At 40.7% G+C, this 22,628-nt stretch overlaps 1 protein-coding gene across 1 annotated transcript in view; it reads left to right on the top strand.

The window, feature by feature from the left end:
• LOC109623099 (uncharacterized) overlaps window positions 1-17,899 on the top strand; it is a gene marked incomplete at its 3' end in the record, with an annotated part of 668,880 nt that extends 650,981 nt beyond the window's left edge. Inside the window, 6 exon segments of the mRNA XM_062846987.1 lie at window positions 3,350-4,207; window positions 4,696-4,871; window positions 13,089-13,151; window positions 17,024-17,519; window positions 17,585-17,693; window positions 17,767-17,899. Of these exon segments, the coding sequence (XP_062702971.1) occupies window positions 3,350-4,207; window positions 4,696-4,871; window positions 13,089-13,151; window positions 17,024-17,519; window positions 17,585-17,693; window positions 17,767-17,899 (1,835 nt within the window).
• Between the last annotated feature and the right edge of the window lie 4,729 nt (window positions 17,900-22,628).

Below are 22,628 nucleotides of genomic sequence, written 5' to 3'. Positions count from 1 at the left end.
GAAATTCTTCTGAGATTTATCAGGGTGTTTTGTTTATAGATTTCTCCAGTTTTTGAATTCCTTCTCACATTCCTCAGAATAGCTTCTCAGATTACTCCAAGAGTTTTTCTCTGAGATTGTTTCAGAAGTTTCTTCTGGGTTCCTTTTTTTAGGATTCCTCCTTTTAAGATTTCTCCAGGAGCTCTTTCTGAAACTCCCCCAGCAGATGTTTCTTGTAGGATTCCTAACAGAGTTCTTTCTATGATTCCCACAAATTTATTTTCTGAGATTGACCAGAAGTTACATCTAGGATTCCTAAATTAATTCTTTCTCACATTCCTCTAAAGTTCCTGCTGGGACTTTTCAAGAAGTTCGTCTTCCTTGTTCTAGGATTCCTCGAGGAGCTCTTTATGGGATTTCTCCAAAAGTTCCTTGTAGGACTCACCCAAGAGTTCTTTCACGGGAAGGCATTCCCTACCTAAAGTATTCTCCAATTAACACACTCTCGAAGTGTTCTTCCTAATTGGCAGCTACCACAGTCAGTGTTAACTGTCAGCAAGAGTCCTTCACAGTCATTGTCCATTACGGGAAATGACGCTGTTTTTCTCCGCACGTCGTTGACAGTTTCGCAAAATTTCTACATATCATTTTATTCCATACTGTTTAGAACATACTTCTCACGCGTTACCTTCTCTGGTAATCCTTATCGAACTTTGAACGTCTAGCTTCTGGCGATACTCATTTGTCACACCATCTGCTGGATATTAAAAGGCAGCGATCGTTGAATTTCGCCAAGGTTGAAAACCGTGCTCAAATCTTATGTCAATTTTTGGTCTTCTGAAGGTCCTCAAGTTTCGCCATTTGGATGCATTCAGATATGTTTATGGATGCTCTAGCGTGTGAAGTGGATGCTGCTGATGATCATCTGCGATAGTCACTCGCATCAAACTGTTGCCATCACAACGACACAATGACAGAGCAGAGTGAAGTTTGTCCTTACAAATTATGGGACGGAAAAGTCCTCTCTATAGCTATCTGAATTTTATGAAATAAAAATCCTTGAAATACCAGGGACTATGGAGATATTTCTGTAGAAATTTCAGAAGAAATTCATGGTGGTATTGCTAAAAGAAACCCTGAAGGAATTTTTGAAAAAATCTCAAGTTCAGCTGCTATAAAAATGACCCAAGGTATTTTAGAAAATATCCCAGGAAAATCTGAAGAAACTCCTGGAAGAACATCAAGGAAAACTTCTTGAGAAACGCTTGATGGCACTCGAAGAGAATTTATTGAGAAACTTTTGAAAAGTTTCTGGAGAAATCCTTCAATAGAGTACCTGGGGGATTGTCTAAAACAAATCCTGGAGAAATCGGAAAAATCTGTTGAGAAATTTCCAATGGAATCCCTAGAGAAATTCCCAACGAAATCTCTGGAGTTAATCGTCAAGAAATACCTGCACAAATTCTTGAAGGGACTATCAGAATATTTTCTGAACATTTTGGAAAGAACTTCGGAATACGGAGATGAACCGGCCTTGGGCAGAAAATCTCAATAATCCCTTGAGAATATTATGAAGGAATCCCTGGAGAAACTCCTGATTCTTGCAGAAGGGTTTTCTAAAGAACACCGTAGAATTTCTATAACCTCAGGAGAAGTTTCAGCAGGAATCCATGGGATTCTTCCTAAGCGAACTCTTAGCGAAATTTACGGAGAAATTCCTACGAATTATTGAAGGAAACTTTGCCTGATGTGCTAAGGAAATCATTTCCGAAATTTCCGAAGGAATTCGAACCTTTTGCTTTTCTGAAAGAACTCCCTGGAAGAATTTTCTTACAGATTCTTAGGAGGGATTTCTGAATAAAATTCCATGGAGCAATTTGTGAGGAAACTCATGCAATTTTGAAGGAAGTTTTGTAGCAATGCATGGATGATTTCATTAAAGAATCTTCGGAGAACTTTTTGAAGGAATCCTAGGAATATTCTTTAAAAAGTCTTTGAAACAATTTCGGAGGGAATCCATAGAAGAATTTATAAATGAAATCTTACGTTTTTTTTTGTTTTTAGTTTTTGGATGAATGTTTAGGGAACTTTAGAGGAATGATTCTATGGATTTTCTAAAGAAGTCTCTGGAATAATTTTTAAAGGAATTCACAGAGAAATCTCAGAAAATTTTTCTGAAGAAATCACTAGAGAAATTTCTGAAGAGACCCTTGAAGAACTTTCAAAAGAAATCAATGGAGAACGTTTTTAAGAAATCCGCGAATGGTTTTCTAAATAAATCCTGTAGTAACTTAAGATGGCGGTCAAGTAAAACCCGTCTACTCGCTCCTCCAATATTTCAGACGAGAAATTCCTGAAGAGATCTCTCGAAAAATTGCTAATGGATTTCTGATGAAATTCATGGAGAAGTTTATGAAGAAAGTCTTCATGATTTTCTAAACTGAGCCGTTGAGAAATTGTTGGATAAATATCCAATAAGAATTTAAAAAATCTTGATTCCTTGATGGATTTTTTTGAAAACATACGTAAAGGAAATTCTGGAAGAATCATTAAGGAAAATTTCGTAGGAATCCCTAGCGAAATTTCTAGAAGAATTTCTGAAAATATCGCCGGACGATTTTCTGAAAGAATCTCTGGAAAATTTATATTTTTCGGAGGAATCGCCAGCTGATCAACGTCTACTGGTGGGTTAATGGAAAAAAAACTCGTGGAAGGCGATTTGAGGATTGTATGTATCGTATTCCTTAGCGTCCACTACCAAAAAGTCCGCTTTCTTATTGTCCGGAATAAAGCAATGTGAAGGGATCCAAGCCATAGTGATGGTGTTTGAGCGTTTTGACAAAGCACTACTTAACCCTTTCCTTCCCACGACTTTGAACGAATATTTCTATGCCAAGACAGCGTTTCCGAAAAAAGTGCCTGAACAAAAGTTATTGCAAATTGACCAACTTTTTCGAAATCAACGAAAAAAAATCAGTTGTAAATCAATAGTATTTTGATTGTTTATCAATAGTTCCATTATTGAAACAAGTGGTTGGCAGTTGGGTTTACCTAAACAATCATATTCTGAAAACTATTGTATCACAGACAAAATTGTATCATATTCATCTAATTCCGTTTGTCTTGAGTTCGTCGAAAATCGATGGTGCTCTAGAGCAACCATGGGAAGTAGAGGGTTAAGACTTTGCGTATTCCATTCAGAAAGTACGCTATTGATGTTCAATCTATAAAAGCCGTTTTCACATGAAATAACCCATTTCTCATAAGAATATAATTTACTCATCCCATCTGTATGTTCACCATGAGCTTTTTTCGTTGTTGTCGTTGTCGCCATGTCGTATCCCTCTCTCTCTTTCTTGTCTACTTCTAGGAGTCCGAACAGATAATCTTCAGTAACATAGACTGTCTCAATAATCTCGATACTAGCGAAAAACTTAACAATCTGCTAAAAGACATAACCAACAGTGCGGCCGCGGTGCAGCGTGCGGCCAAAAGCAACGGCCACGCCCCGCTGGTATCAATTCCCGCCGCCATTCCTGCCGCAACCACCAGCAGTGTTGTAACTAGCACAACTAGCAATAATCCCAGCGCCGCTACTAGCAATACCTTCGCTACTACCACAACCTCCTCCAATACTACTACCACCATTAACCATCATCATCTGCCGAATCATCAAGCTAGGTCCATCAACAATCATACCCATTCGAATCATTACCAAAATGGTCACAGACGACCCCCGGCTCCGGAACCGATGGACATCTCGCCGACATCGGCGCAGAACGGGCCCAATTGCCTTCGGATAGGGGAAGACCCTAGCGTACTGACCAGCAGTGGTCAGCTAGCGCTCGATAAACTCCTGGCGTCTCTAGCGCTGGAGAACGACGTTACCGAACAGCATCTCGCCAAGATCGACCAGCAGCAGCAACTGTCGGCGGTGATTGCCAACCTTACGGAGTACAACCTGAGCGAAGCTCAACGACTGAACGTGTACAACGGGAACGACCTGGGAGGCGATGCCTTCCGGACACATGCCGACATTGTCAACGGCAATGGGTTCCATCATCATCCCCACCATCAGAATCCGCTGATGAACGGCCGGACGCCGGATCCTGGAGGTTTGCTAATAAATAACCACGTGCGGCGGATAGCGTCGGAAAGCGACAGCACGATCTCGTCCATCTCGCCGAGCCTGTCGGAGCGAAGTAATGCCATCTCGTGGTGCGATCAGGTAACAACAGACACACACAGAACAGAAATGCATTCCATCTCACCTTTGTGCAATCATCTCTTTCTTGTTGAATCTCTAGCGCGTTCGTTTTTTTTTTTTCTTGCAATTCAAGTTTCATAGCGATAGTTACCATTTTAAATGTTACAGTGTCTAATAACTTGCTCAAAAACCTCCATTTATCATGCATGCTTTTTATACTGATCAATATTTGTACTGTTAATTAAACTGGAACCACTGGTCAATGTCTGTTTCTACTAATTGTTGCACTTTGGACAGGATGTCAAGATATGAACAGGAAGGGTGAAATCCCAGAAGAAAATCGCGTTCAGCTGTGTACCCAAGTAACTCAAAACTCAAAAGTAACGGCTGCGAACATCTAGTATAATGGAATTTTGGCCCGATTTACGGTTTTCAGTTTACTTGGGTACTTTTTGGACCTATAAACAGTTACTGAGTCAATCTCTCCACTCCCGTTCTCTATCCCACAGGCTAGAGAGGAATCCTTCTCATCCTACCGCTCGGAAACGGAACCGGACACCTCGCCGGCCGGCGGTTCGCCACGGCCCGAGACGCCCGCCTTCCCCGTGACCCCACGCACACCGTATGGCCTTAGCAATGGCAGCTCCAGTCCAGCATTGCCGCCCAAGAGTCCGACATCACAACGGTAAGTTTCGTAGAACGCTTTCATTCGAATCAGTACCTTCCTCTACAGTCTGCCCCGACAAAAAATCAATGTTCGAATAGTCATGGTGCTTTTGTATAGCATAAATACTAAACTACTATCATTGTCGTAGTCAGATTTTCTTCTTTCGGTGAGAGTCTCTATGTGGTTCTTTCAGCTGTGGTTCCAGGTCTTGCGTAAACTGTGGATCTTCTGGTTTTGTAGATCTTGGATTCATGCCCCGATTCTGTCGGGAATTCCTTTATTGATTTTTTCTGAGTTTCTTTTAGAAATTTCTTCTGTAATTCCTTAAGATTTTTTTCAGATTTTTTTTACTGGAGGAATTTTTCCTATGATTCTTTAATTGATTCTTCCCGGGATTTCTTCAGAAATATGTTCCAGCATTCCATCAGGAATTCCTCCCGAGATCCCATTAGTTTTTATTCCTGAAACTGGATGGTCCTGTTTCCTTCACGGATTATTCTCGAGACTCAATCAGGAATTTTTCAAGAATTCTTCTTATGTTTTCTTCCGAGATTCCATCACAAATTTCATTCGAGCTTTCTTCAATGATTACTTCCGAGATTCCTTCAAAAATTTCTTCATTGATACCTCCCGGGATTTTTTTTATTGATTTTTCCCGGGTTAATTAAAAGATTCTTTAAAGGATTCTTCCCAGGATTCCTTTATCACTGGATTCCGTTAGCGATTTCATATGGGATTTTTTAGAATTTTTTCCCAGGATTCCGTTATGGATTCCTACCACGATTTCTTCAGAGATTCTTCCCGGGATTCCTCCATTGAATTCTGGTAGAAATTCCTTTAAAAATTCCTATAAGAGCTCCTCCCGAAATTCCTTCAGAAAATTCTTTCGGAATTCCATCAGGAATATTTCATAACATTCCATCAGTGATTTGCCCCTGGGATTCTTTCATTTTTTTTTTCTCCCGGAATACCTTCTGGGATTTCTCACTGGATTAATTCTTATCCGGGTTTCTTCCCGATATTGCAACAAGGATTGCTCCACGATTCTTCCTGGGAATTCTTTCAGGATTCCTTCAGGAATTCCTCCCAGAATTTCTTCGTTGTTTACTTCCGGATTTGCTTCATAAGTTTTCCTTTAGAGATTCCACCCCAGATTCATTCAGTGTTTTTAAAGCGATTTGTACCGGGATTCCTTCTAAGATTCCTTAATTGGTTTCTACCGGGATTCCTTCCGGTATTCTTTTAGGTATTCCTCCATAGATTCATTTAGAGATTCCTTTGAGTATTCTTCGTGGTTTTCCTTTAGAATTGATTGATTTTGCTTTATTATAGAGACTTTCAGCCCTTGACTGGTTCGTCTCTTTCCTTTAGAAATTTATCCCGGGATTGCCTTAGGAAGTTCTTTAAGATTTCCTCGAGAGATTCCTTCAGGAGTTTCTTCAGGAGTTCCTCTCGATTTTTTTCAGGGATTCCTCCAATTATTTTCCAGGGATTCGTACATTAGTCCCTCTTGACATTCCTTCAATGATTCATGTAGGGATATCTCTTGGGGTTCCTCCAGGATTCTTTCAGAGATCTCTCCTTGATTCTTTGAGGGATTTATCCAGGATGTTCAAAGGCTGTTTTTTTAAATACTTTGCTGCAAGATTTTTAAGGATTTCTTCAGGTTTATTTTTTTTATTCTTCCTGGATCGACATTCCTTCTAGGATTTCTCCCGGTTTTCCTTTGTGAAATCCTTTAGGAATTCCTCCCAGGTATCCTTCAGTGCGTCCCCTCGGGATACCATTATTGATTCTTCTCGAGTTTCCTATGAGCATGTCTCCCTGGATTCCTTCCAGAACTATTTTAGGTATTCCTCCCGAGATTCATTTAAGAACTATTTCAGGGATTTCCCCTAGATCCTTTTTATGATTTGTTTAGAAATCCGTTTGGGTTTCATTCAGCGATTCCGCTCAGAATTTATTTCTAGATTCATCCTAGAATTCGCTCAGTATTCTCTCAGAGACTCCTCTTTAGATTCTTTCAAGGTTCACTTCAGCATTGCTCCTATATTCCCATCAGGGATGTTTGCCGAGATTCCTACGAGATTTCTCCAAGAGTTTCTTGCAGAATTTCTCACGGTTTTCCTACAGAGATTTATTCCGGATAACCCCATCCGGGATTACTGGATTTTCTTCAATAGTACAACGAGCCATGCATAAAAATATGCTACAAGGGGCAGCAGAAAGTCAAAATTGATGAAAAAATATGTGACGTCATTTATGGATTCTCGCTGTCCTTGTCCGACCGGGCATCGGACCAAAATAATCTCACGATGAACTCATGTTCCTGTAATCATTTCAGCAGGCGTTTGGAATTATTTGTCTTTGTGTGGCTATATGTTTACACTGGAATTTGTCCTGCCTTTCTTCAACGGAGCGTTCTTTTAGCACTTCCACAGTTATTTATTGAAGAGCGTCCTTTGCCTGTCGTTGCATGATTTTTTTATATTATGAGGCAAGTATTGAATTCTTTCCGAGAAGTTATCTGCGTTACTACGTGAAATCACTTGGAGTTTGGATACGGAAAGGGAAGATGTGTAAGGGGCTTTGTCTTGGTAAACAAATGGCTACAATCACCGGACAGCTCGTAAAATGAACTATATTCCCCCGCAAATGATTATCCTCAAAAGTTCCCGAAGCATCCGGAACCTTGGGCAGCCAAACCCTTCGTCATGACATCAACAATTTGTTGTTCGATTGGCAGATATACCCGACGGAGCTTATCTTTGCCCACTAACTCACGAACGAAGAAGTTATGGATATCGACGTATTTCAACCTTTTTTGCTTTCCAGGTTCGAGCTATACAAGGCTGATTATACTCGAAGATGTTGATTGGTCCTTTCCACGATGCATCCAATAGAGCTGAGCAAATTTGCCATCCGAATACGCGGAGACTCGGCACGTCTGGCCTCCTGTGGTACCACGCCTCGTATGACGTAATGCCACCTTCCGCTGCTGCACTTGGTCTTCGGTTATGAAAATATATCGCGGTGTACAACGCCTTACTCCTCATTCTCTTCCAGGGTGTCTACTACCTGGAAAAATCTGGAAAACCGGGAATCCTCAGGGAATTTTATTTAACAGGAAAAAACCTGGAATACTCAGGGAATATCTTGAGTACTCAGGGAAATTTCAATCCGATAAAAAAAACATTGGGTCGTATGAATAAAAATCTGGTAGTAAAAATCCCTATAGAAATTACGCTACAAAGATTTTTTCCAGAAATTCCGTCAGGGTTTCTTTCTGGAACTTCTTTAGAAATACCTCTTGAAATGTCTCCCAGAATTTCTTATAAAATTCCTACCGCGTTTTTGACGATATTTTTTTCCGGAAAGGTATACTTCCGGATTTCTTCAAGGATTCCTGAATTCCAACCTCGAATTCAGGAGTTTTTCACGGGGATGCTATTTCTTCCCGGAGTTCCTCCAGTGTTTTGCTCAAAGAAATCTTCATAGGATTTCTACCAGAATTTATCCCGAGTTCTCTATAAGAATTTCTGTCAGGATAAATCGCGGAATTTCTTTCGGAATTTCTCATGGAAATTTTACGCGATTCCTTCCGGTGTTCCTCTTGGGACTTCCCCAGAAGATCTTCACATAATTTCTTTCAGAATTGCTAAAAGAGTTATTGCTGAAGGAGTTTTCACGTATTTACTGCAAGAGTTACTTAAGAGATTTCTTTCTTTTTTTCCTGTGATATCTTCAAACAACTGCTTTGGGCTTTCTTCGAGATGTTCTTCCTGGTCTCCTACAGGAATTTCTTAAAAGTTTCCGCGAGGCTTGTTTTGAAGTATTACCTGAGATTTCTCTCGGAGTATCTCCTGGAACTTCTGTCAGAAGATTCCTTCCGATGTTGGTCTTGAGATGTCTCTCAGAGTTTTTCTTAATTTACCCTGAACTTCCTCCTAGGATTTTTTTTCCAGAGTGCCTTCTGGGATTCAATTCTTCTCTTCTTCTGAGACTCCAATTCTTCTCTTGCAGTCATTCAGAGCCAGGGTGTTCCTTGTAGTTGTACCGGATTTCTTGTGATCCACCTGAGATTTTTTTACATGTATTATCTGCATTATTTCCAAAATTCTTCCCGAAATTTTTACCAGAAATTGTCTCGAGTTTCTGGATATTCCTTTAGGGATTTCTCCCAAAGTTATTGCAGGGATTCTTCTACGGGTTTTCCTCGGAATATCTCCTGAGATAACTTACGAAATACCTTATAGGAAATTCCTGGAGAAATATTCGAGGGAATTCAAATAAAATCTTGCGAGATACTCCCCAAAGTGTTATGGAAGAAATCTCGACAGGAACTTCAGGAAAAACCTGAGAAAAAAATGAGACATCTAAAAAAAAAGTTCTAGGAAATAGTAATCCCGAGAAGAAATATTAAGGACATCCAAGGAGGAATTCTGAAAACCTCATGGAATCCTGAAAGCAACTACGGATGAAGTTCCGCGAGAAAAACAAGAGAAATGTCGGAAAACTATCGGTAAAAATCCCGACATAAACTATTGGATAGCTATCCCGGAAAACCACTAAAGAGACAAGGACACTGGCTTCAGCCGGCGGCTGTATCGATTGAACGATACTTAACACAGAGTGGCTACGGATAAGAAGCTATTCTCGTGAAAAATTTCATCGTTCGGAGCGGGAATCAAACCCTCTTCCATTCGGAATACGAGGCTACGAGGATCAACCAATGACATTCTTGAAGAAACTTTGAATAGTTTTTGATGGATCTTCAGGAGGAATCCAGCGAGAATCTCTGGAAGTATATCGGAGAACCTTTGCAATAAATATCGGGACGTACTCAAACTACTACTACTCAAACAGATATCTCGTGAAAGAATCCTGCGGAAAGCCAGGAAGAAGCTTTGGAAGAAATTCCAGAAATTACGCTCAGAAATCTTGAAAGAATTTTTGAAGAGTAGAGGAACTTACGTATTTCGGCAGTTTTGTTCTCTTCGTCATGGGTGGTTTTTTGAAACCTGTTGAACTCAGAGTTGGCTTCAAATCATTCCCAACCAAGCTGAATATGATGAAGTTTCAGGCAATTTAGCCGACATAAATCCTTCATGACAAAGAGAACAAACCTGCCGATGATACCCCAAGTCACCCTTTATAATTTTTAGAAAATTTGTTTTTATTTTTAATTATAAACTTTCAAAATTTTATCTGGAAAAACCTGGAAAATTCAGGGAATTGTATTTTGAGTTATGTGTAGACACCCTGTCTTCGGAAGTTCACTTGCTTCGAGCATTGCACGCAATTTTTCTACAGCTGTACGGTTAAGTCGTTCGCTGACCCCATTTTGTTCGGGCGTATTACGTACTGTACTGTGGTCTCCAGCCGTATGCCTATCTGCCTACAAAACTTCTTCCCAGCCCTTCCGGTATACTTACAACTAACTCTTCGTCTTCGACACTCACTATTCCGACGAAAACAGTGACAGATCCGGAATGTACAAAACGTCTTCCATAGAGATTTGGATCTTTTCGCCACCCGCTAAAGCACTAGCAGTACCACGACCTCTATTTGCTGGCAAGCTCACACCACACCGTTTTTCGCAGTTAGAATCTTGATCGGACGATCTAACTTTTCCGTGCTCGAAAGCAATGTCTTGTCATTGTACATGTGGTCTAACGCCCCACTGTCTAACCCCACCTCTCCACTAGACAGAAGTGTCTTGGGCTATTTTGCTGCCAGGAAGAGAAAAATTATGGCCAGTTTACATATGTGCTAGATCAGCCCGACAATTCACTTTCCCACAGTACTAGCACGACATTAGCTTTGGCATTAGCACAATGTAAACACGTTATTAGAAGACAATAATGTTCCCAATTTGCTACTGTCCGGCAAAATTAGCACATATGTAAACTTGCCATTAACAGAAATGTACAATACCGCTGCTCTCCTTGCAAACAACGAGAGAACATTTCTGTCATGACACATCTGGCCTGAAAAAAAGGTAAGACGAAATGTCTAGTGGAGACGTCGGGTAAAAACCATCGCCTTTCAGACACTTCACTCGGTCGCAGCAACAAACGATACCGTTCTTGCTTCCACATTCGCCTTCTGTGTGTCACTTTTCTTCTCGCTGGACACTGGTGCATTTGTGATCAAACTCCCCGCAGCCGAAGCATTTCAGTTTGCCTTTGGATTTTCCGACAAAAGCAGAACTCTCTGCCGCTTCGTTTTCTAGCGGCTGTTCTCTCCGTTTGGCTTCAACATCGAGATTCTTCCGGTGCAGCAGATCCGTCGTCAACCTTTCCGAAATTGCCTCCATCCTTCCAGCCTCGTTAACATCAGATGGCAAATTATGTCCTCTTCATCCATTCCAGGGGCGATTCCCTAACCTCAAATCTACCTGTTCAACGAATGTAAAATCTTGAATTTTCTTAACAAATTTGCTTGTAATTTGTAGAAAATAACGAGAACAGTCGTTTGAGTCCATTTTCAATTTGATCCAGATCCTGTATTCTCCGCAAATGCAAGTTTTAAAGTCGTTGAACAGGTAAAAAGTGAGGTTACGAGACGCCACTGATCCATTCGTGCTCCGGCTACCTTCATCTCTGGCACCAGCTGATCAAATCGCGAGAAATGATCCTGTAGCTTGTCACTTTCGTTGTACCGCATCAAGAGCAGCTGCCGCTTCAGCAGACATCAATTTGTTATGCTCTTTCGCTCAAAGATGTCGTGCAGACCATCCCAGATCTGCTTCGGCGATACCTTGTCCTTGACGCATTCAAGGTGACTATATTAGACCAGACCGACATTTGTTGTATTGTCTCATTCACGCCGCTCTCCGTATCTCTCAATAATGTTCTTCCGCACTTCTCTCCACGCAATGCCGCACTTCTAGTTACTGGAGGTAAGCCCGCTTGCGGAACCTCCAATTATTGAAACCGATTCCATCGAACGGTTTGATCCGGAAACTTCTCGTTTCGAAACCAGGTTTATCCACACTCACACTACTGCTATATACTTACTGTAGCCGATAGTTGGTGCTTCGAGCACCCAGATCCTTCGCTACCGAGTTGCTTCCGCATGGCACTAAGCTTCTTCCGACACCAAGTATTTCATGCTATGCTGCTCGCACGTCGCGTCGATTGATCACCCAGCGCCAGCTCTGCACCGTCTCAGTCACTACAGTTCTCAGTACAGGTCCTACAAGATACAAGATCCTCGACGGAAGTTTGTTCCCGCACCTTTCGATACCTCAACGACTATTGACACCCAGTCGCATCGTCCGTTGTTACATCATCGGGTACACTCAGAAATAAAAGTATACACGGAATTACTATTATTTATGCATTTTGTATCCGCATCTCTCTCATTCTCTTTTTGTTTTCATGCTATCTGCCGTTTAGCCTGGGTTGAAGAGAAGTGTTTCGTCAACCCAGGCGAAGCACCAGATAGCATGAAAACAGAAAGAGAGTGAGAGAGATGCGGATACAAAATGCATAAATAATAGTAATTCCGTGTATACTTTTATTTCTGAGTGTATCCTCGTTTCCTGAACACCACCAGGGCCTCCCTGGGCTCACAACCGTTGAAAACGGTTAACATTAAAACAGGGAGGCTTACGTCGTTATTTTGAGATATCCTTGTATTAAAAAATAGTTTCTGAGGATTTTTTAGCAAATGCCCCAACAGTTTTTATTAGAGATTCATTTATGAACTATTCCAGATATTATAAAATACTCTGACTGCTATTTGGATTTATAATATTACCATACTGAATTGAAAACAATTGAAGTCTACTACGCCAACGTCCTCTAGTTGTAACGAGTCGTTACTATCGACAAAGGAAGTCCTTACATATTATATTGGGGTCGCGGTTGAAACCCGAAGTTTCCCCACACCCGACAATCGAATTTCCTCAAAATCCATACGTGAAACATAACGTCGGACGTAGTGCGCTGGACAGCGGACCTGGCCCTCTATCCAGCGCACTGTGCCCGACATACGTTCGACACACGGTTTAGGAGAAACATCGATTTTCGCGTGTCATAAATTCCGATTTTCAACTGCACGAACAATAGTTAAGCGCGAAAACTAATCGAACATTGATTCTAGGGTGCCTATAAGTAATCCACTGAAAGTAAGAAACAAAACTTGAATCCACCTTCTTCTCTCTTCACCCGACCATCCAAAATCTACTCCCACCTGGTTCGGGTACGGTACGCACACCTAATACAGAAAATACAACTCGACTTGGTCGCTGAGAAGTCAGAAATCGACCGTCTCGACGTACGACGTGAGGTTAGCCATTATTTGCCAATCACACAACAATAAAATAAAAAGTCGTCACTCATTAAAAACATAAAAGAGAAAAGAATGCAAATGCAACTCGTTTGCCAAAAATAACATCACCACTCAGCACCATGAACGTTTGAACAAGTTTGCCTCGTTTCAAGAAAGAAGAAGGAATGGGGGGTAAAGAACAGCTGAGGTTTGAGATGCTGTCACGCCACCCACTCTTTCTTCATGAGAGATCGATCTCATCGGAATGAACTAAAAAAATTGCACGAAAAACATTTGCAATGGGCGTGTCGTCATCGCCATTTGTTTTGTCGTTTCGATTCGATGGTACTAATCCAAACAGTTGGTAGACTTAGGGTAATTCACATTGCATCGCGAAGCAACAACGATAGGTATAACTCGCACCAAGTAGGACAATCCACAACTGTAACTGTCATTTCAAACAGAAATGGAAACACGTTTGAATCTAATGTTGAAATGAAAGCATACTAACCAATTCCTCTGCCATTATTGCTTATCGATGTTGTCAAATATTTAGCAAAAACTTCATTCTTGAGTACTTTGAGCAGCTTAAGGTCAAAGCGAGCCTGTTTCAGTGCGTTGGGCCGGTGATCGAAAAGAAACCGGGTAGTTGTACTTTCTACTATGAGTAAGTTCCTCTAAGGTGGAGTATCCGTCCATCCGTGTTGATGTAAAGCTAATTCTTTCGTTGGTTTCCCTATGTGTTGCGGTCGGTAACTTTAAAAGAATAAGAGTAGATTGATCAAAAAAGATTTTGATCTAAATGGTTTGTCTTTTTGGAGTTGTTTATTGGTAAATTTAAATTATCTGTGAATTGTATCAGACATCAGAAAAAACACCATAAATAAATTTTTAAAAAATGCCGGAACCTCCACCACAAACTTTTTAAGGACTTGAAGCAAGATTTTTTAAAGAAACTTTTTGAAGTAATTCCACCACTAATAGTTCCAGAATTTACATCAGAATTGCTTCATGTCTGCTCTAATATTAAAAGGTAGATCTGAGTCGAACATAATCTCAACAATGTACATTTCATTGGTATCTGTCTTAGCGTTGGGCAATTTTGAATCGATGTTTGCAACATCGATCTTTTTGTTCCGATTAATCGATTTTTTTGAATCGATGTTGAAGCCCCACAAAATCGATCGAATGAGATTTTTTACATTCGATTTTTCTTTCGATTCAAAAATATCAACTTTTTTCAGAATGCACTGTAAAATTGACCCATTTAAAAAGTGTACATAAAATCGAGGGCCTATATAATCTAGGGTTAACTAAATCGATGCATACCTGTATATCTCAGGTTTCTTGGGCGATTCCTCCCAGAAGTCTAAGTGAATCTTACTCATGATTCTGGAGGAATCCTGCTTATGGTCTAGGGTCCCTTTCAGGGTTCTAGCGCATCCTTCTCAGGATTCTTGGCCAGTCCATCTCTGGATCCCGAACATTTTTTGTATTTTTTGAGAATGCCTCTCAGGATTCTAGATGAATTTCTCTTAATAATGTGGAAGATCAGGGTTCTGGGGCAATCTCTTTCAGGACACTAATGGGATGTCTTTCATTACTGTAGGAGAACTTCTGTAGGAGATTCTAGGAGCATCCCTCTCATGATTCTGAAAGATTCCGCCAGGCAGTTCTGGGGATATCCGTCTAAGCATTCTGAAAGAATCCCAAGGAAAAACTTCTCTCAGGATTCTGATGCAATCCGTCAATCCGTCAGAATTTAGGGAGAATTCATTTCGGGAATCTGAAGAAATCCCTCAGGATACTGGAAGAATTCCTCTAAACAGTCTGAGAAAAATCATCTCAGAAAACTGGAGTAATCTCTCCCAGGTTTGTAGGGAAATCCTTTATAGAATGAACTCTCAGGATGGTGTGACCATTATCAGCATTTTGAAGAAATATCTCACAAAGATTTAGAGGAATCCTCATAGTTATGTAAGAGTCCCTTCAAAAATTTTGGAGGATTTTTTCTCAACAATATTGTATGGAAATTCCTATCAGTATTCTTGATTCTAAGAGAATTCATTTCACGATTTTGGGGTATTTCCTATTAGGGTTCCCTACCAAGGGTGAAATCACTTTCAGGATTCTAAAAAAAATCTGGATGATGTGGGTTGATTCCTCTAAGGATTCAGGAAGACCTTTACTTCAGAATTCTGAGGAAATTTTCTCAGCATTCTCAGGAACTTCTCTCAGACTTCTTAGAGAATCATACTCATAATTCTCAGAATTGTGGTGAAATTCCTCTCACAATTCAGGGAAAATATTTCTTAGGATTCTAGTGGTGTCTTTCCCAGGATTTTGCGGTAGATCCTTTTAAGATTCTGGGGGAATATCACTAACTATTCTTCGGGTACTCTTCCCAAGATTCTTTGAAAATTTGGCTTTTTGGGGTTCTCCCCGTCAGGATTCTGGAGAAATGTCTCTCAACATTCTGCGGAATTCGTCTTTTAATTCTGGGGAAATCCTTGGGATTGTGGGTCTAAATTTTTCAAGATTACAGGGCACTTTCTTTCAGAATTATTAATTTTTGATGAATCTCTCACGAGAATGTTCTAGATAAATTCGGATTTTTGAGAATCCATCGCATAGATTTCGTGATTCGGAAGAAATCCTTCTCAGCATTCTACGAGAATCCCAGTAGAATTCTGTTTTCTGTATTCTGGAGCAGTTGCTCTCATAAATCCCTTCCAGATTTCTGGGAGAGTCTCCCTTAGTAATCATGGAAAAACCCTGACTAGACAATGGGAAGATTCTCTTGAGATTCTGGTGTAACAATTTAAATTATGCTAGAGGAATCACTCTCCGATATCTGAGACAATCCCTTTCAAGAGTTTAGGGAAGAAATATCCAATGATTCTGGGGTAATGTCCTTCAGGAATCTGCGGTAATTTTTCTAGGAATTTCTCAGATTTTTCTCGGAATTCCAGAGAATCCATCTCAGGATGCTGGGGAAGTCTATTCTAGAAATTTTCGTAATCCCTTTCAGGGAGAAATCTTATCAGATTTTTGGAAAAAAAATCCTTCTTAATTTTCTAGATGTATTACTCTTAAGAATCTGAAAGAACCTCTCTTATGATTTCTCTCAGGGTTCTGGGGGAATCACTCGTAGAATTCTGGGCACTTTCAGGATTCTGGCAGAATTATTTTCGCCATTCTAAAGGATATTAGGGGAATTCTGGAAGAATACTTAAAAGGTTTCTGGAGGAATTCTTCTCTGGGAATCCTATCTCCCAGATTTCTGAGAGAGCATATCTCAGGTTCCTTTGGCAATCTCGTCCAGTATTTTGAGGGAATTTTTCTCATGATTCTAGAGTAATCCTTCTTAGAGTCCTTAGCTACCCTTTTCAGAATTATGGGTCATATTTTTAAGGTTTCTTGGAAATCCCGCTTAGAATTCTGAAAATCTTTAGTGAGAATATCTCTTAGTATTCTAGATGACTTTATCACAAGAATGTGAAAGAATTCTTGGAATTCCTCACACGGTTCTGGGAGAATTCATCTTAGGATTCTGGGATAATCCTTCTTAAGATTCTGGTTAATTTTGGTAGCATCCCATAGGAAAGCTTCTCTTAGGATTCTGTGACAAATCTCCATTATACACGATCGCAGACATTCCGTCAAAAGTCCCTTGTTACATTCCGCCAGGCTTAGTTCATACATGGCTACAGAAATAAACTGGCATCAATACAAGTTTAGGTTAATCGTCAACTACTAACCCTCGTTCAATGTTTTGTCAACGAGTTGTGCATGTAGGGTTCACTCGTTCCTCGCATGTTCCTAATCAACCATTACGCCTCTCAATTCTAACTTCATCCTTTTTCTTCCGATCCCATTGCCCAACACAGCAAGGACTTATTCACCGGCAGCCAGCAGCGCTCCCAGCACGAGATCATCAACCAAAACGATGCGATGTCATGCTACACATCACGCCGCAACTCGACCACATCCAACGCCAACAGCGAACCGCAGGAGGTGGCACCGCAGTTCGTCAAGTTCGCCCGGGACTCGTCCAAGTACTGGTACAAGCCGAACATTAGCCGCGAGGAAGCGATAGCCCTGCTCCGGAACGCCCCACCCGGAACGTTCGTCGTTCGTGATTCGACCACGTTTGCCAACGCGTACGGTCTGGTGGTCAAGGTGGCCCATCCTCCCCCGGGGGTCCAGTCCAAGGGACCGAACAGCGAGGAACTGGTGCGGCACTTCCTGGTCGAGCCGACGATCCGCGGAGTCCGCTTGAAGGGCTGCTCGAACGAGCCGGTCTTCACGTCACTCTCGGCCCTGGTGTACCAGCACTCGATCACCCCGCTGGCCCTGCCCTGTCGGCTCATCATACCGGATACGGTGGGTGGATCTGAACTCTGATGGGTTTAGAAAAAAATATTCATGTCTTCTTCCGCATTTCACAGGATCTACAGCAGACGGACTTCCAATCGCCGGCCCAGCAGCAACTTCTGATGCAAGGTGCCGCGTGCAATGTTCTGTACTTGTTCACCTGCGATACCGAGTCGCTGACAGGTGAGGTTACCCACACCCAGTGGATATCGTTGGTAGAGCAACACTACAGCTGTTGTATTTTCTTTACCCCCAGGACCGCAAGCCATCAGGAAGGCAGTGGGACTACTGCTATCGGCACGACCACTGCCAAAACCCACGCAAGTGCACTTCAAAGTATCGATCCAGGGTATCACGCTTACCGACAACACCCGGCAGTTGTTCTTCAGGTGAGTTCGAAGGTCTTAGGTACATACAAGTAGTGTTCTATGAGCACTTCCACAGTTATTAACTGAGAGCTTCCTCCTTCTTGTCAATTGGAATTTTCAAGAGAAATTCCAGAGGAATTTCAACAGAAATTTCAGAAAAATTTCAAGAGAAGTTGTAGAGGAATTCCAAGAAAAATTCCACAGAAATTTCAAGAGAAATTTCAGAGGAATTGCAAGAGAAATTTCAGAGGAATTTCAAGAGAAATTCCAGAGCAATTTCATGGAAAATTCTAGAGCAATTTCAAGAGAAATATCAGAGGAATTCCAAGAAAAAATCCACAGAAGTTTCAGAGGAATTGCAAGAGAAATTCCAGAGGAATTGCAAGAGAATTTCAAGAGATATTCCAGCGGAATTTCAGGAAAAATTCCAGCGGAATTTCAGGAGAAATTCCAGCGGAATTTCAGGAGAAATTCCAACAGAATTTCAGGAGAAATTCCAGCGGAATTTCAGGAGAAACTCCAGCGGAATTTCAGAAGAAATTCCAGCGGAATTTCAGGAGAAATTCCAGCGGAATTTCAGGAGAAATTCCAGCGGAATTTCAGGAGAAATTCCAGCGGAATTTCAGGAGAAATTCCAGCGGAATTTCAGGAGAAATTCCAGCGGAATTTCAGGAGAAATTCCAGCGGAATTTCAGGAGAAATTCCAGCGGAATTTCAGGAGAAATTCCAGCGGAATTTCAGGAGAAATTCCAGCTGCATTTCAGGAGAAATTCCAGAGGAATTTCAGGAGAAATTCCAGAGGAATTTCAGGAGAAATTCCAGAGGAATTTCAGGAGAAATTCCAGAGGACTTTCAGGAGAAATTCCAGAGAAATTTCAGATGAAATTCCAGAGGAATTTGAGATGAAATTCCAGAGTAATTTCAGGAGAAATTCCAGAGGAATTTCAGGAGAAATTCCAGATGCATTTCAGGAGAAATTCCAGAGGAATATCGAGAGAAATTCCAGAGGAATTTCAAGGAACATTCCTGACGAATTTCAAGAGAAACTCCAGGGCAATTTCAAGAGAATTTCAAGAGAAATTTCAGAGGAATTTCAATAGAAACTCCATAGGAATTTCAACAGAAATTCCTGAGGAATTTCTAAAGAGATTCCAGAGGAATATCTACAGAAGTTCCAAAGGAATTTCTACAGAAATTCCAGAGGAATTTCTACAGAAATTCCAGAGGAATTTCAAGAGAAATCCCAGAGGAATTTCAAGAAAAATTCCAGAGGAATTTCAAGAGAAATTCCAGAGGAATTTCAAGGGAAATTCCAGAGGAATTTCAAGAGAAATTTCAGAGGAATTTCAAGAGAAATTCCAGAAGAATTTCAAGAAAAATTCCAGAGGAATTTCAAGGGAAATTCCAGAGGAATTTCAAGGGAACTTCCAGAGGAATTTCAAGGGAACTTCCAGAGGAATTTCAAGGGAACTTCCAGAGGAATTTCAAGGGAACTTCCAGAGGAATTACAAGGGAAATTCCAGAGGAATTTCAAGGAAAATTCCAGAAGATTTTGAAGGCAAATTTCAGAGCAATTTCAAGGCAAACTCCAGAAGAATTTCAAGGCAAATGCCAGAGGAATTTCAAGGCAAATTCCAGAGGAATTTCGAGAGAAATTCCAGAGGAATTTCAAGGGAAATTTCTGAGGAATTTTAAGAGAAATGACTGAGGAATTTCAAGAGAAATTCTAGAGGAATTTCAAGGGAAATTCCAGAGGAATTTAGAGAGAAATTCCAGAGGAATTTCAAGAGAAATTCCAGAGGAATTTCAAGAGAAATTCCAGAGGAATTTCAAGAGAAATGCCAGAGGAATTTCAAGAGAAATTGCAGAGCAATTTCGAGAGAAATTCCGGAGGAATTTTAAGGGAAATTCCGGAGGAATTTTAAGAGAAATTCCAGAGGAATTCCGAGAGAAATTTCGTGAAAAATTCCCGAGGAATTTCATGAGAAATTCCCGAAGAATTTAGTGAGCAATTCACGAGGAATTTCGTAAGAAACTCCCGAGGAATTTCGTGAGAAAATCCCGAGGAATTTTGTGAGAAATCTCGTGAGAAATTTCCGAGGGATTTCGTGAGAAATTTCCGAGAAATTTCGTGAGAAATTCCCGATGAATTTCGTGAGAAATTCCCGAAGAATTTCGTGAGAAATTCCCGAAGAAAATCGTGAGAAAATCCCGAGGAATTTTGTGAGAAATCTCGTGAGAAAACTCGTGAGAAATTCCCGAGGAATTTCGTGAGAAATTTCCGAGGAATTTCGTGAGAAATTCCCGAAGAATTTCGTGAGAAATTCCCGAGGAATTTCGTTAGAAATTCCCGAAGAATTTCGTTAGAAATTCCCAAGGAATTTCGTGAGAAATTCCCGAGGAATTTCGTGAGAAATTCCCGAAGAAAATCGTGAGAAAATCCCGAGGAATTTTGTGAGAAATCTCGTGAGAAAACTCGTGAGAAATTCCCAAGGAATTTCGTGAGAAATTTCCGAGGGATTTCGTGATAAATTTCCGAGGAATTTCGTGAGAAATTCCCGAGGAATTTCGTGAGAAATTCCCGAGGAATTTCGTGAGAAATTCCCAAAGAATTTCGTGAGAAATTCCCGAAGAAAATCGTGAGAAAATCCCGAGGAATTTTGTGAGAAATCTCGTGAGAAAACTCGTGAGAAATTCCCAAGGAATTTCGTGAGAAATTTCCGAGGGATTTCGTGAGAAATTTCCGAGGAATTTCGTGAGAAATTCCCGAGGAATTTCGTGAGAAATTCCCGAGGAATTTCGTGAGAAATTCCCAAAGAATTTCGTGAGAAATTCCCGAAGAAAATCGTGAGAAATCTCGTGAGAAAACTCGTGAGAAATTCCCGAGGAATTTCGTGAGAAATTTCCGAGGAATTTCGTGAGAAATTCCCGAAGAATTTCGTTAGAAATTCCCGAGGAATTTCGTTAGAAATTCCCGAGGAATTTCGTTAGAAATTCCCGAGGAATTTCGTGAGAAATTCCCGAGGAATTTCGTGGGAAATTCCCGAGGAATTTCGTGGGAAATTCCCGAAGAAAATCGTGAGAATTTTGTGAGGAATTTTGTGAGAAATCTCGTGAGAAAACTCGTGAGAAATTCCCGAGGAATTTCGTTAGAAATTCTCGAAGAATTTCGTTAGAAATTCCCGAGAAATTTCGTTAGAAATTCCCGAGGAATTTCGTTAGAAATTCCCGAGAAATTTCGTTAGAAATTCCCGAGGAATTTCGTTAGAAATTCCCGAGGAATTTCGTTAGAAATTCCCGAGGAATTTCGTTAAAAATTCCCGAGGAATTTCGTTAGAAATTCCCGAGGAATTTCGTGAGAAATTCCCGAGGAATTTCGTGAGAAATTCCCGAGGAATTTCGTGAGAAATTCCCGAGGAATTTCGTTAGAAACTTCCGAGGAATTTCGTTAGAAATTTCCGAGGAATTTCGTGAGAAATTCCCGAAGAATTTCGTGAGAAATTCCCGAGGAATTTCGTTAGAAATTCCCGAAGAATTTCGTTAGAAATTCCCGAAGAATTTCGTTAGAAATTCCCAAGGAATTTCGTGAGAAATTCCCGAGGAATTTCGTGAGAAATTCCCGAAGAAAATCGTGAGAAAATCCCGAGGAATTTTGTGAGAAATCTCGTGAGAAAACTCGTGAGAAATTCCCAAGGAATTTCGTGAGAAATTTCCGAGGGATTTCGTGAGAAATTTCCGAGGAATTTCGTGAGAAATTCCCGAGGAATTTCGTGAGAAATTCCCGAGGAATTTCGTGAGAAATTCCCGAGGAATTTCGTGAGAAATTCCCGAGGAATTTCGTGAGAAATTCCCGAGGAATTTCGTGAGAAATTCCCAAAGAATTTCGTGAGAAATTCCCGAAGAAAATCGTGAGAAAATCCCGAGGAATTTTGTGAGAAATCTCGTGAGAAAACTCGTGAGAAATTCCCAAGGAATTTCGTGAGAAATTTCCGAGGGATTTCGTGAGAAATTTCCGAGGAATTTCGTGAGAAATTCCCGAGGAATTTCGTGAGAAATTCCCGAGGAATTTCGTGAGAAATTCCCAAAGAATTTCGTGAGAAATTCCCGAAGAAAATCGTGAGAAATCTCGTGAGAAAACTCGTGAGAAATTCCCGAGGAATTTCGTGAGAAATTTCCGAGGAATTTCGTGAGAAATTCCCGAAGAATTTCGTTAGAAATTCCCGAGGAATTTCGTTAGAAATTCCCGAGGAATTTCGTTAGAAATTCCCGAGGAATTTCGTGAGAAATTCCCGAGGAATTTCGTGGGAAATTCCCGGGGAATTTCGTGAGAAATTCCCGAAGAAAATCGTGAGAAAATCCCGAGGAATTTTGTGAGAAATCTCGTGAGAAAACTCGTGAGAAATTCCCGAGGAATTTCTTTAGAAATTCTCGAAGAATTTCGTTAGAAATTCCCGAGAAATTTCGTTAGAAATTCCCGAGGAATTTCGTTAGAAATTCCCGAGAAATTTCGTTAGAAATTCCCGAGGAATTTCGTTAGAAATTCCCGAGGAATTTCGTTAAAAATTCCCGAGGAATTTCGTTAGAAATTCCCGAGGAATTTCGTTAGAAATTCCCGAGGAATTTCGTTAGAAATTCCCGAGGAATTTCGTGAGAAATTCCCGAGGAATTTCGTGAGAAATTCCCGAGGAATTTCGTTAGAAATTCCCGAGGAATTTCGTGAGAAATTCCCGAGGAATTTCGTGAGAAATTC

The sequence above is a fragment of the Aedes albopictus genome, chromosome 1 (genome assembly GCF_035046485.1).
Source record: "Aedes albopictus strain Foshan chromosome 1, AalbF5, whole genome shotgun sequence".
In the NCBI taxonomy this organism is placed as follows: Eukaryota; Metazoa; Arthropoda; class Insecta; order Diptera; family Culicidae; genus Aedes; species Aedes albopictus.
Note: the sequence above shows the minus strand (reverse complement) of the source record. Positions and strands in the feature narration are given on the sequence as shown.